This window comes from Lichtheimia ornata (genome assembly GCF_029851405.1).
Source record: "Lichtheimia ornata isolate CBS 291.66 chromosome Unknown scaffold00032, whole genome shotgun sequence".
Lineage (NCBI taxonomy): Eukaryota > Fungi > Mucoromycota > Mucoromycetes > Mucorales > Lichtheimiaceae > Lichtheimia > Lichtheimia ornata.
Window position 1 is genome coordinate 201,326 of NW_026695352.1, and position 12,979 is coordinate 214,304.

Sequence of the window (12,979 nt, forward strand, 5' to 3'; positions counted from 1 at the left end):
AGACACGTCAATGAAGTTGGGTAAAGGTGAAGCTAGCGTGAGAACGCGGGAGGAATTGCTGTGTGCGTTGAGGCGGTGGTTGCTGCTGCTGCTGTTCACTGACGGTACAAGGTGCAAAGATAAAGGTTGTGGCAAAGTTATACAGAAAAGAAATAAAAGGAAAGGAGGGGTTGGTGAGCCAAAGGGGAAAAAAGAAAAAGAGACCAGCGCCCAAAGCGCCGCTAGATAAGGACATTGTTGTTGCTGCTGCTGCTGCCCTAAGTTATTATCCCATCCATTATCAATCTTCGATCATAAAAGTCTATTTGTACCTGTCTAGATCATATATTCTTCCTATGATTCCATGTGTTGCCATCTTTGTATATTCCTCTTGAGCCACATGTACCCTATTATCATCATTTCTTTCTATTCTTGACACCAACAAGCTATGTACTCATCCTATCATGGCATTACTACTACAGATATATGATTTCTTTATTCCCTTTTGTTTTCAAGAATCAATCCATGTGCGTATTGTGTACCATGTCCTAATGGCGATATATGATGTCGCGGGCCTTATGGCACCATCATCCGATGTTGTGTGGTATAATTTACCCGTCAGCAGCATCGTTTTTGATGATGGTGCAGCACAAACCCGTTACTATAGTCCCATAATGGGGATCAATGCCTATAGTACAACACCCTCTCCCATTTCTTCTTCCCCTGCATGCGCTTTGATACCGTGCCGAAGTTTATTTAGTAAAGTGACAACATACGCAGCAGGATGATATCCTGAAAGACAAGGGGGGATGGATGATTGATTGTGTTCAAGCGGAGCCCATGCTATAATCGTTTCAGAATACAACCCATCCACATGGTGGTGCAAAAGAAAAAGGAATGGGCAAACTCATCCAAATTTGGCTGGCTACAAACAAAACACATACCACATGTGCACTGGCTATTTCAAATCAAGTGACATGAGTAATAATCTGAATATCAATCTATCGTCTATATTCCATACCACGTTCATTGTGTTGTGAAATAATGAAAGTAATCATCTTCCCACAACTAAAAGATGGTTGAAAACGACAAGATCCGAATGTCTGGATAAAACGGCGGCGAAGCTCCCATCGGCATGATCAGGGCATACCGGCTAAGCTTTACCGGTACATCATGACACTAAACAAGCATACTCATGGTAGCTCTTAATGGCCAGCATTATAAATATGGAGATAATCGTTGCTGATCAAATCCAAAAAGCCATCCTTTATCCTCCAGCAATAGACCAACAATCTATTTGGTACGCCATTTATAGCATCTTGGTCTTTAGCCACCTTCACGTGATATTCTAGGTACGAGGCTTGAGCACTGTAACACGGGTTTTTAGCGTGTGCATGGCCGTCAAGACCTGTCCGATAGTTTGAGTACCACGAAATCTTAATGGCTTTATGCAACTCTCTTATCTAAGATGCAAGTAATCCACGCAATTATGATCCTCAATGATTCGAATAATACCATCTGGTCTTCGTTGATTATAAGAGGACGTTCGTGCGGTATTTGGTAGAGCTATCCACCGCGTTGCCAAGGAGCACCTCAAGAGCTTGATCAGCAGTGATGGTTGTCAAGGAAACAAGTATGAAGATAAACAGTATGGCCAGTGATATTGTTACCCGTGTACCGGGGATTCGCCGCAAGTCGAATAGCATTCCTAATATAGCATTACAATGAAGGTCTTGGCATGTCCGGAAGATGATGCAGATAAAATGGCAGCTCTTGTAGTGCAGAGCAACCAAAGCTTTGATGCTATTTGGTCGGGTAAATCAGCGCCGATGTCTGCTTTGGATATTGCTATGCATTCCACCATCAATCATTTATTATCATTGCTAATGTCTTTACGCGTCAAAAGTATATCGCTCCAAGATCAGCATGGGGTGAACAAGCATCATCTATTGCCTCCTGAATCACACACATCCTTTAAAAAGATCTTTATTGCTTCTTGGATTCACATGTGACACCAAGTAATATGCAGCGTAACTTTATGGGGCGACAAGCGAGCTGTATAGAGGTCCGCATCCTGATTCTTAATTCCTCTTCTTTCTCCTGCGTGTGTTTCGTGTTTCTTTTCTTCTTCTTCACTATGCAACCAGAAGCCTTCCACTCAGCCAAACTCAACCTCACCGAAACGCCAGCATTCACCGATCTGTCACGTTGGCGTCTACGTGTTGAAGAAGGTGCACAGACATGGCATTACCTTGAGACGGACGAAGAATGTCGTGAATGGCCACAAACATTTTGGGACAAGTACCATCTCGGTCTTCCAACAGTAATTTACCTTGCCAGCCTCTTCGAATGCGTTTACACATGTTTAACAAGTTCATTTGGATATAGAATGCACCCACGTTGCCACGAGCCAAAACGCCCCTCGAAGCAGCACGTAATGGATTCGAGTTTTATCGTCAACTTCAAACCGAGGATGGCCATTGGGGTGGTGAATACGGTGGTCCAATGTAAGGTTATATATATACATATCAACAACAACATGGTTGACATGGTACCCGTTGCTAGGTTCCTGATCCCTGGTTTGATCATCGTGCATTATATCACACAAACACCTGTACCTGAACCAATGCGTCTTGAGCTTATCCGTTACTTGTTGAATCGTGCGAATGCAGAGGATGGTGGATGGGGTATCCATATTGAAGGCATTTCGACTGTATTTGGCACGGCATTGAATTATGTCACTTTGCGTATCCTTGGTCTTGGTGCTGATCATCCTGCTATGGTCAAGGCAAGAAACACGTTGCATAAATTGGGTAAGGATCATGTTATTATTGAACCATGGACATCATTTATTCAAGCATGGATCTACTCTAGGTGGTGCTACCGGTGCTCCAGCATGGGGAAAGTTTTATCTTGCTGCCCTTGGTGTATATGAATGGGAAGGAATGAACCCTGTGCCACCTGAATTATGGTACGTGTTTTTTGAATTGACATGTGATTCTATTTCTATTATGAGCTGACATGATGGATGTGCCTTAGGTGCATGCCAAAGTGGACACCATTCAATCCTGGTAACTGGTGGGTGCATACTCGTATGGTGTACTTGCCCATGGGTTACGTTTATGCCAAGCGTCTTACAGCACCTCTCACCGAATTCACCCAATCTTTGCGTGAAGAGTTGTATACTCAGCCCTACGATCAAATTGACTGGAATAAGCAGCGCAACAATATCTGCCCAGCTGATTTATATTCACCCCATTCCAAATTGATGGATGTCCTGAATGGTAGGTCGCTCTCTTCGCAAAGGGGTATATTTGAAACTGATTCACTTTTGATACAGAGGCCTTGACCTACTATGAAATGGTGCCATCCAAACTCAATTGGCTTCGTAGTATGGCTCTCAAGGAAACGGTCAAGCAGATTCAGATGGAGGATGAGAACACCTTTTTCTTGGACATTGGCCCTGTCAATAAGGTCATGAATTGGTTGGTGGTGTATGACCACTATGGCAAGGATTCACGCGAATTCCGAGAACACGTCAAACGCAACCAAGATTTCATGTGGATGGGACCCGAGGGAATGATGATGAATGGCACCAATGGCAGCCAGCTTTGGGATTGTAGCTTTATCATTCAAGCACTTGCTGAGGCACAATTGGCGGATGTGGAGCTTTACAGGGATCACATGGTCAAAGCATTGGAGTTTATGGATATCACTCAGGTAAATATCTACATGGATCTAGCTATTTTTCTTCGTCCCTAACGGATAGGCATTGGTAGATTCGTCGTAACGTGCCCAACTATGAGCGTTGCTATCGTCAAACTTCCAAGGGTGCATGGCCATTTAGTACACGTGATCAAGGCTACACCGTTTCTGATTGCACAGCTGAAGGCATCAAGGGTGTATTGACACTGCAGAAGATACCTGGTATGCCACAATTGGTGAGCGTAGAGCGGTTACGTGATGCCGTGGATGTGCTCTTGTCCATGCGTAACAAGAATGACGGCTTTGCAACCTATGAGACTATCCGTGGACCCCATTGGCTTGAACAACTCAATCCTGCTGAAGTCTTTGGCAACATTATGACCGAATACAGCTATCCTGAGTGTACCACAGCGGTGCTTATGGGCCTGGTAGCTTTCCAAAAAGTGGATCCTGAGTATCGCAGAGATGAAGTATTGCAAACGGCAAAGGAATGTACCGAGTATGTCAAAAAGGTTCAGCGTGAGGATGGATCCTGGTATGGATGTTGGGCGATTTGCTTCACCTACGCAGCCATGTTTGCTCTTCAAAGTCTCGCCAGTGTTCAAGAATATTATGAAAACAGGCAAGTTGGGATATATATTAACCCGGCAAGGAAGTGCTGATTATGTTATATACAGTGAACATGCTCGCAAGGGATGCGACTTTTTGATTTCCAAGCAACAAGCCGATGGTGGATGGGGCGAAACCTATCGATCATGCGAGGACAAGGTGTATACCCAAAACGAGAAATCCCAGCTATGTAACACTGCTTGGGCCGTGATGGCATTGATGGAAGCCAAATACCCACATGAAGAACCTATTCGTCGTGGCATTGAGCTTATCATGCAACGTCAACAAGAGACTGGTGAATGGCTTCAAGAGAATATTGAAGGTGTCTTTAACCACAACTGTAAGTGAAAGGAAACATTGTATGACCGGATCAATGATTAACAGGCTATTGCTTGACTTTAGGTATGATTTCTTATCCCAACTACAAGTTTGCTTTTACCATTTGGGCCCTTGGCAAGTATGCTCGAACATATGGCGACAAGGTGCTCAGAGCTTAATACAGCAACGATCCTTAAAACTTTTACTTATACTTACTACCACCACTATTGAGAATAAAAATGATGTTTGCTATTAGACGATCCATCTATGCTTGCTAAAGTGTATTGATTTCATGTAACAAATTAGCACTAACCCCACAACAATGCGGTGCCAAAGTAGTGGATCTTGGCAGGAGCGTCCATTGCTCTCGTTGTCTCCGATAGAGGAGTTTCCTTTAGAGTGCAAAAGGATTACATCATTGGATAGTATGACATCAATGACTCTTCTCATTTTGTGTACCCACCCATTCTTCATAGTAGCCCTAGCTGAACCCAATTATTTATGCCTTTAACAACAAGTTGAATAGCTAATCTAATATGGTTTTTATTCGCATTAACCGGCAATGGCTATTAAGAAGGAGCATTAAGATAATAAAGCTACATGCGAGACACAAAGATATCAATCATCAATTGCTGTAATTGAGAGGAAGGAGGGAGTTTATAGAGACAAATGGGAAGACAAAGAGGAAAGGATGAGAGAGAGAGGAACAACGATGCAGTGAAACCGTATCCTGTGTGTCAGCTGACTGGAAAGGAAGGGGTTATTCAACACCGGATTTGGGAACGACCTTGTTCTTTCTCTTTCTCTCTCTTCTTCTTTTACACGTATACAAATCGTCACACCATATACATACGCACACACCACATATAAAGCAATGTTAGGCACCTATGGCTGGATATTTCTTACCGGTGTCATTGTGTTCTTCCTTGTGATTGTACTTCTCTTGTGCTTCACCCGATCGCCTATTGCGTTGTCCGAAAATGTTGGCAATGCCGACTTTGACGAATGGCTCATTGAACCTGAAGACGAAGTAGCGACACTGCCTGAGGATGCAAGACTAAGTTATGAACGTGCAAAGGGTAAGTCCTCTGAAAAAGGAATGGGTATTGAATACTAATATGGGAGCTCTTTTATAGTCTTTCAAGAGAGGCATCCACCTGATAGTATTCCAACGGATCTTACTCCCCCGCAACTCATCTCCATACAAGAAAAAGGCGTTTCTGCATTTGAATTCGAGTGGGAACCCGATGCCAATTGTTTTGTGGCGGGTCGTACAGAAGTTCAGTTCATGTATGGCGAGTCTTGCGTACAAACCAACTTGCCGTTGCCACGGAACCAGGATGTATATTATTGGGAGGTATGTAATAATAAGAGTGATGTGATCTATATATTCACAGGAGACTACGTATATAGGCCAAGATGTATGATCTTCCTGATACAACCACTGTCTCTGTTGGCGTTGCTACGAAACCTTATCCAAGTTGGCGGTTGCCAGGTAACAAGATGCTTTATGCGTGTGTGACACTAATAAATACTCATCACCGTCATCCTTTATTCTAGGCTGGAATCGATACTCAGTTGGCTATTTTTCACACAATGGATGCAAATACTTCAGCTCTGTATTCAACGGCAAGCCATATGGGATTCCCTATCAGCACGGTGATGTGATTGGTGTTGGATATCAGCATCGCACTGGCACAGTCTTTTTTACTCGCAATGGACGAAGATTGGGTGATGCATACACAGGTCTACGCTGGAACTTGTTCCCCACCGTTGGTGCCAATGGTCCATGTCAAATCCACGTCAACTTGGGTCAAATGGGATTTGTATTTATTGAAGCGAATGTGAAAAAGTGGGGTTTGGCTCCTTCTCAAGGCACATTAGCACCACCACCAGCCTATGGATTGGAAGGGGATACGATTCTTTTGGCAACCGGTAATAACAGTGGCAACAACAACAACAACAATGATGATGAGGAGAATGATGATGATACCGACAACCAACGTGGTAACGATGATGTCGCAATCAATATGGAGCCTCCACCTTATACATCACCTTCAAGTCAACAAACTTCATCTGCTGCTTCCAACACGGCTGAACAATCGTAACAAGTCCTTGATCCCTCTTCGTTTCGGTGAACAACAATTACAGATACCCCTACACACGCACTCCAACTTTATTATATTTACCCCTCCTCCCATCAATAACATCATTTACTTTGTACATATTTCCTAAATGAAAGCATGAATATACATTATCCCGAAGGCAGGAATAAGCTATTGAATGAGTGATGACAACGGTGATACGAGTATATTGCATTGGACATTGATGATGAGGAAGAGTTTGCTACTATGAGAACTACCTGGTCTTGAGTATGAATGATCTCACAAGTATTTACTGTAGACCAAAGTGAGTACTTTTTGACATTCAACCAAGCTGGATTTAAGTTGTTACCTGAATTGCATACATGAACACCTTGAACCCTATTGATTCATGACAAAACACTTGTATTTATTGAAAGCAAAGGGTGAAAGCAATGAGTTCATTAATGGACGTGTGACCATTGGCTGACAACAAAGTCGTTTTAGGGCGCATGAAGATTTGAGTGCTTTACTACCCGCCCCCTCTCTCTCCTTTACCTGATGCCCGCTGACGACTTCAATTACTCAAAGTAAGTCCATGAGACCAGGAGTTTGACCGTGCCATGGAGTTGGAGTTGGAGCTGACAATGTGCATTGTAGGCTTTCTGAAGAGCTGGTTGACTTTGTGCAATACTTGGCGCCAACGGCTACCGAAAAGCGAGATCGCAGCTATGCCTTTAACGAGATCAAGAAGGTGATCGAAAGGGAGATTGACTCGAGTGAGGTGCATGCGTTCGGATCGTATGAAACTGGACTTCTATTACCTTCCAGGTATGTATGTATGTATGTGTGGGCATTTTAAAGGGTTGGATATTGACATGGTGGTTGATAGTGACATTGATATGCGCGTGGCATTGGAGACCGAGCTTGAGCCAGCCCAAGTGAGACAACTGATGCATCGACTCACCAAGGACTTCAGGAGGTTATCACGACGGGGCTTTTTTTATCGTCAAGTCATGTTCATTCCTGCAAAGGCAAGTTGATCATTGTGGTACACAACGTACCACTCGTAGCTAATTTATGGATGGGCATTTATAGATCCCCGTGATACAGATGGTTGTGCAGCCTTATCGCAACGAACTTTCCGCCGACATATCCATAGCGAACGACACGATTAGCTCCACGCGCACATTGCAATGGATGCGAGAACACAAAGCGCTCAAACCCATCTACTTGTTCTTGAAATTTGTCTTATTACGCATTCAACTTGCCGACGACCCCAACTATTGTCTTATATCTGCAAAAACATCAGGCTTAGCCGGATACTCTTTAGTATGCATGATTGTACATTATATCAAGGTATGTAGGGTATTTGGATGTGGAATCATCAAAGTATTGATCAACCGATGATTAGTACCAAGCTAAGGACAATGCGATGGATCCCAAGGCGCCTGATTACCTAGGACGTTTGTTGATGGGGATACTGGAGTTCTATGGCAACTTTGATTATACCAAAAAAGGCCTACAATTTGATGATACAGGATTCTTTACCAAGGTACTTTACACCTTTCTCCTTCTTTAAACTCGTTGCTCATACTCATTCCTTGTAGCCCAATATATCCGAATGGAAGCATCCTCATAAATTTATCATCCATGATCCAGATCAACCGGGTAAGTTTCGATCATGAGCATCGTAGGGAGCATGTGATTGATAGGATATGATAGATGTGAATGTGGCACGTTCTACCACCACCATGGATCGGATACGAGCTGTACTTGATTGGATACGAAGGGCATTATTGGATACACCTCAAAGTGCAGCATCAATGATTGGCCCACTGGTAGCACCATCATGGCGATTTGGAGCAAGGAATCGAGAAGACAAATACCGAAATGACAAGATTATACTCACAGCACAAGACATTGAATTGAACATCGCTCGCCCTGCAAAGAACTTTGGACAAAAGAGGAAGAGAGAATCATTTGATAATAAGGAGGAAGAAGGTTACCGTTCGTATCGAGACAATACCAACAACACAAAGAAGCCCAAACGATGGAGACAAACACGAGAAACAAGATCACCCCCTACTACTAGTAGCAACCAGAACAATCAACCCAGAGTCAAAGAACGGTGGTCCAGGGAATACAAAGCAAAAAGGAAACAACAAGAAAGACCCTCGAGATACTACTTGTACAGCCGCTCTTTACATTAGCCAACAATCAAATTATCATAGTACAACATTCACATTGATTTGCTTCCTGATTCCAACCTTGCTATTACATAAAAATTTCCACCAGATTTGCTTTTCAAATGATACATCCAACTTAGCGAATTAATAAAGAATTGTACAATAGGTGCATTGGGCACGTGAGTATTTTCGTTGATGTTTCGAGAAAAGTGATTGGATATTTGATAGATAGGGATGATGGAGAAACTTCACGAAACTTCGATTGTCATTCAGCTAAAGCTCAGCAGCAGGGTAGTATCAATAAAATCTTTTGAGTTTTCAAGTCAATTGAGTACCCGGATCCATGTCAACATGCTGTATAATGTGTCAAGGATGTCATTGTAAGCATTGGGACCATGGGATGTGACACAAATAAGGTGGTTGCCTGCCGCAGCAGCAGTAAGCATCAGCAAGGAGGAGATGAAACTATTTCCCATTGTAGATGGTATGCTTCGATGTTTATAAAGTGATGAAAGAATCAAATTTCTATAATAATAATGTACTCCATATGATGAGATAGGTGGATAATGAAATTATGGGTCAAAAGTGGGAGGTGGGGGTGCAGCAGTAATAGTGTTGGTGGTGAGAAGAATGAATTCGTATGCCGAGCGTGACAAAGAGTGAAAGCGTGGCGCGTCGTCGTCTTGTTCACAGCCTTTTCTCTCCTCCTCCTCGTCAAGTACTTGTGAGTCTTTTTTTTTAACTCTCTCGCTTGAAAACCAACGCATCGTCCCTTGCATTGCATTGCTCACTCGTCCATTGTTCTTCCTGATTGTCAGATCTGTCTATACAATATGACTGCCACTGTTAGCCAGCCAACTCAAGCCGATGTGCCTGTAGAAAACGGCAGCAAGTCCCCTCTTGCCTCGCATGAGATTGGTCTCATCTTTGTTCGTGAATATTATACCTTCTTGAACAAGAGCCCCAACAAGTTGTACGGTTTCTATGGCAAGGATTCCTTCATGGTGAGAGGTGATGAGGGTCAATCGTCACCATCGACGGCAATCCAAGGACAGGAGGTAGGTTGATCAATCTCTCGTTTACACGCACACCCCATCCACCCACCCACCCAACAACCCCCTCACTCTCTTTGTTGCATGTGGTATCCCCTTGTCGCTTTCTTTCTCTCCTCTTTTTGTTAAGGGTGACTCATTAATTTTTCTTATACAGGAAATCCGCAAGAAGATTGAAGATTTGCACTTTGAAGATTGCAGAGTACTTGTTTCTCAAGTGGATAGCCAAATCTCGGCCAACAATGGTATCCTCGTACAGGTGTTGGGTGAAATGTGCAATATGGATGGTCCTCTTCAAAAGTTCAGTCAGACCTTTTTCTTGGCTCCTCAAATCAATGGTTACTATGTCCTCAATGACATTTTCCGTTTCCTCAAGGATGAAGTCAACATTGATTATTACACATGTGATGAGGAAAAGGCAGCAGCAGCAGCAGCAGAGATAGCAGCAAAGGATCAAGAAGAGCAAAAAGAGGCGGCCGAGAATACATCTGCCAAGCCCATCACATATCCATCAGTCGTCGAATCGAATAGCACAGCTGCTACTACATCATCTACACCTGTCATTGAGACTGCATCAGTCACCACAAACACACAATCGCCCGTTGTTGCTGAGGAAAAGCCTGCTCCCGCCACTACAGAGAAACCTGCCGCTGCTGACAAATCAAAGGTGACAGAAGGAAAGGATCAGGAAAAGACAAAGGAGCAAGAACAATCGAGCAAGGCACCAAAGACCTGGTCCAACATTGCGGCTGGCTCTGACAACAAATGGGGTTCGTCGTCAGCCTCATCTCCATCGGCTACAGCTGCTACAGCAACTACTACAACTACACCTGCTGCTGCTGCTGCTACTACTACTACTGCCAATGCCACATCCACTACGACCACTGCCACCACCCCTGCTGCTACTACAACCAATGCCACTCCTGCTGCAGAGACCAAGCCTTCTCAAGGCAACAAGCCCTCGCATGGTAAGGATCATGGTAAAGACCAAACCAACAAAGGTAAGTTATTATAAAGGGGGAATTGCGTATTCAAGTGTACTTATGGATGGATGTTTTTCTTTATAGAAACCACGGACGTGTTCCTTAAGAATATCAAGACTTTGACGATTGATCAAATCAAGGAAGCCTTTACAGCTGAATTTGGTGAAGTCAAATCGGTGACTATTCCTCCTGGTAAACCCACTGGTTTCTTGACATTTGCCAACCCTGAGTCGTGCCAGAAAGCTCTCAAGCAACGTCGTGTGGAAGTGGGTGAAGTCCAAGTGATTGTGGAAGAGCGTCGTGTGCCTGGCCGATACCCACGTCATCAACAAAACGGTACTGGTGGATCCTATGAACGTAGATTCCAACAAAACCGTCGTGGTGGAGGACCTCCTCGTGGTGGAAAGTCGCGTGGTGGCGGTAACCAAAAGTAAAAAGGCGCTCTCTTTCGATCTCGCTCTCTCGCTCTGTTTCTCTCGCTGTTTGTCTCTCTTTCCTTTTATTCCACACACACACACACACAACCAACCAACCATCCATTTGCATGATCCAAAAAGTAACAACCACATCATACGGCGCGTAAACTCAAGAATGGCTTAAAGAGAGTCTCTTTCCCTTTTTTTATTTCTTTCGTTTGCTTGTATCAAACTTGTTCTTTATACACCAACCTCTCAACCTACCCAACAATGACCATCACCACTCACTTATCACCTTTTCACACACTCACACAACTCTCACACTTGCTTTATAAAAAAAGGCAAAATAAAAAAAAGGCATGCTTCCAAAAAGGACAACAAAGATTGTATTATGTATTAAGGTATATTTAGTTAATGCATGACACCAGCAACGGTACTCGAATTGGGACGTCTATTGGGTATAGCTTGGTTCTTGTTATTGTTGGCAAGCTATATCAAGAGGAATGAGTTGGCTGGGGGATGTGACTCACGTGACAATTGAATGATTACTTACAAGACAAAGACGACACCAAGGATCAAGACCACCGCTACCAGGATTATCATGCACGACAGCAGCTGAATCAAGCACCTTGGCACAACCCTGACAGCATAAACATTTCTTGTGCCAGCGTGTTGCTCTTGGACCTGGTTTTTCATCATGGACAGAAGCAATGGTCTGATTGCAACCAGCACACACTTTACGCATACCAAATTTAGGTAATGGTTTGGCACGTCGACTCATCAAGGATGAAGGCATCACTTTTTGCTGCTGCTGCTGCTGTTGTGCGGGTTGTTGTTGTTGAGAGGAGGGTGATGTTGGTGTACTGCTGCCGTTAGAATGGCTACTAGCAAGCGTGGAGAGTGATTCCATGGATTGTGTCAATGTAGGTGACAATGGATGGCTATTGATTTGTGGTTGTGGTGGTGGATGTAATTGTGGCACAATACGAGTTTCAGCATTGTCAGGAATCTTTTCGGTCTTTTTCGCACATGGTTGACAATAGGCCGCTGCCCCTGTGTCGGTGTAAATCGACGATGGAGAAAGCACTTTTTGGCATGATGTGCAACGAAAACACTAAATCACTACAAGTTAATCACATGCTCATTTTCACAATCAACGACTACTTGCCTTGGGATGCATGTGAGCCTGATGGATGACGAGATACGCTTCCTTGATATCGGATGAGCATCGCACGCACGTTTGTGTCTCTGTCATTGCTGCTGTGTAACACTTGAATGTCATTTAAGCATACATGTATATGTGTGTGTAACCCTGCATATGTGAAATCCTACCTTGGGATGATAAATTTGACGTGCATTATCCGTGTAAAAGGATGTATCCTTGAAGGGTTCTTGACATTGAGCGCATTTGAGACATGCCCAGTGATAGCGAGTGGTGCTCTCTGGCAATCGCACTGTTTTGCCGCTCAACGGCTGATGGCATGCAGCACATGGACCCGACGACTTTTTCTTACTCTTTTGTGACAAGGATGGTTCTGGCATGGGCTCCTTTGGTTTCTTTAAGCTTGGGTTGCTGGCCATAGGTCTTGGAGAAGGTGCCACTCTTTTCGAATCCCAAAACGATGCCAACGATGAAGGACGTCGTGT

General features: G+C 43.8%; 5 protein-coding genes across 5 annotated transcripts; 4 read left to right on the top strand and 1 right to left on the bottom strand.

The window, feature by feature from the left end:
- Positions 1-2,116: 2,116 nt before the first annotated feature.
- On the top strand, positions 2,117-4,790 carry O0I10_006931 (uncharacterized protein; the record flags this gene model as incomplete). Its single annotated transcript, XM_058486954.1, has 9 exons — positions 2,117-2,302; positions 2,368-2,486; positions 2,545-2,792; positions 2,854-2,950; positions 3,019-3,263; positions 3,320-3,699; positions 3,759-4,306; positions 4,362-4,633; positions 4,696-4,790. The coding sequence occupies 9 exons, from the start codon at positions 2,117-2,119 to the stop codon at positions 4,788-4,790; spliced, it is 2,190 nt and encodes a 729-aa protein (XP_058342289.1).
- Positions 4,791-5,485: 695 nt separating this feature from the next.
- Positions 5,486-6,719, top strand: O0I10_006932 (uncharacterized protein; the record flags this gene model as incomplete). The annotated part of the gene is made up of 4 exons (XM_058486955.1): positions 5,486-5,690; positions 5,748-5,968; positions 6,025-6,106; positions 6,172-6,719. 4 exons carry the CDS (start codon positions 5,486-5,488, stop codon positions 6,717-6,719), a joined length of 1,056 nt encoding a protein of 351 aa, XP_058342290.1.
- A 534-nt stretch (positions 6,720-7,253) lies between these two features.
- Positions 7,254-9,623, top strand: O0I10_006933 (uncharacterized protein; the record flags this gene model as incomplete). The annotated part of the gene is made up of 8 exons (XM_058486956.1): positions 7,254-7,282; positions 7,353-7,523; positions 7,585-7,726; positions 7,791-8,051; positions 8,107-8,247; positions 8,303-8,363; positions 8,418-8,883; positions 9,575-9,623. The coding sequence occupies 8 exons, from the start codon at positions 7,254-7,256 to the stop codon at positions 9,621-9,623; spliced, it is 1,320 nt and encodes a 439-aa protein (XP_058342291.1).
- A 91-nt stretch (positions 9,624-9,714) lies between these two features.
- On the top strand, positions 9,715-11,350 carry O0I10_006934 (uncharacterized protein; the record flags this gene model as incomplete). The annotated part of the gene is made up of 3 exons (XM_058486957.1): positions 9,715-9,939; positions 10,091-10,934; positions 11,001-11,350. The coding sequence occupies 3 exons, from the start codon at positions 9,715-9,717 to the stop codon at positions 11,348-11,350; spliced, it is 1,419 nt and encodes a 472-aa protein (XP_058342292.1).
- A 393-nt stretch (positions 11,351-11,743) lies between these two features.
- On the bottom strand, positions 11,744-12,913 carry O0I10_006935 (uncharacterized protein; the record flags this gene model as incomplete). The annotated part of the gene is made up of 4 exons (XM_058486958.1): positions 11,744-11,821; positions 11,886-12,385; positions 12,497-12,602; positions 12,665-12,913. The coding sequence occupies 4 exons, from the start codon at positions 12,911-12,913 to the stop codon at positions 11,744-11,746; spliced, it is 933 nt and encodes a 310-aa protein (XP_058342293.1).
- Between the last annotated feature and the right edge of the window lie 66 nt (positions 12,914-12,979).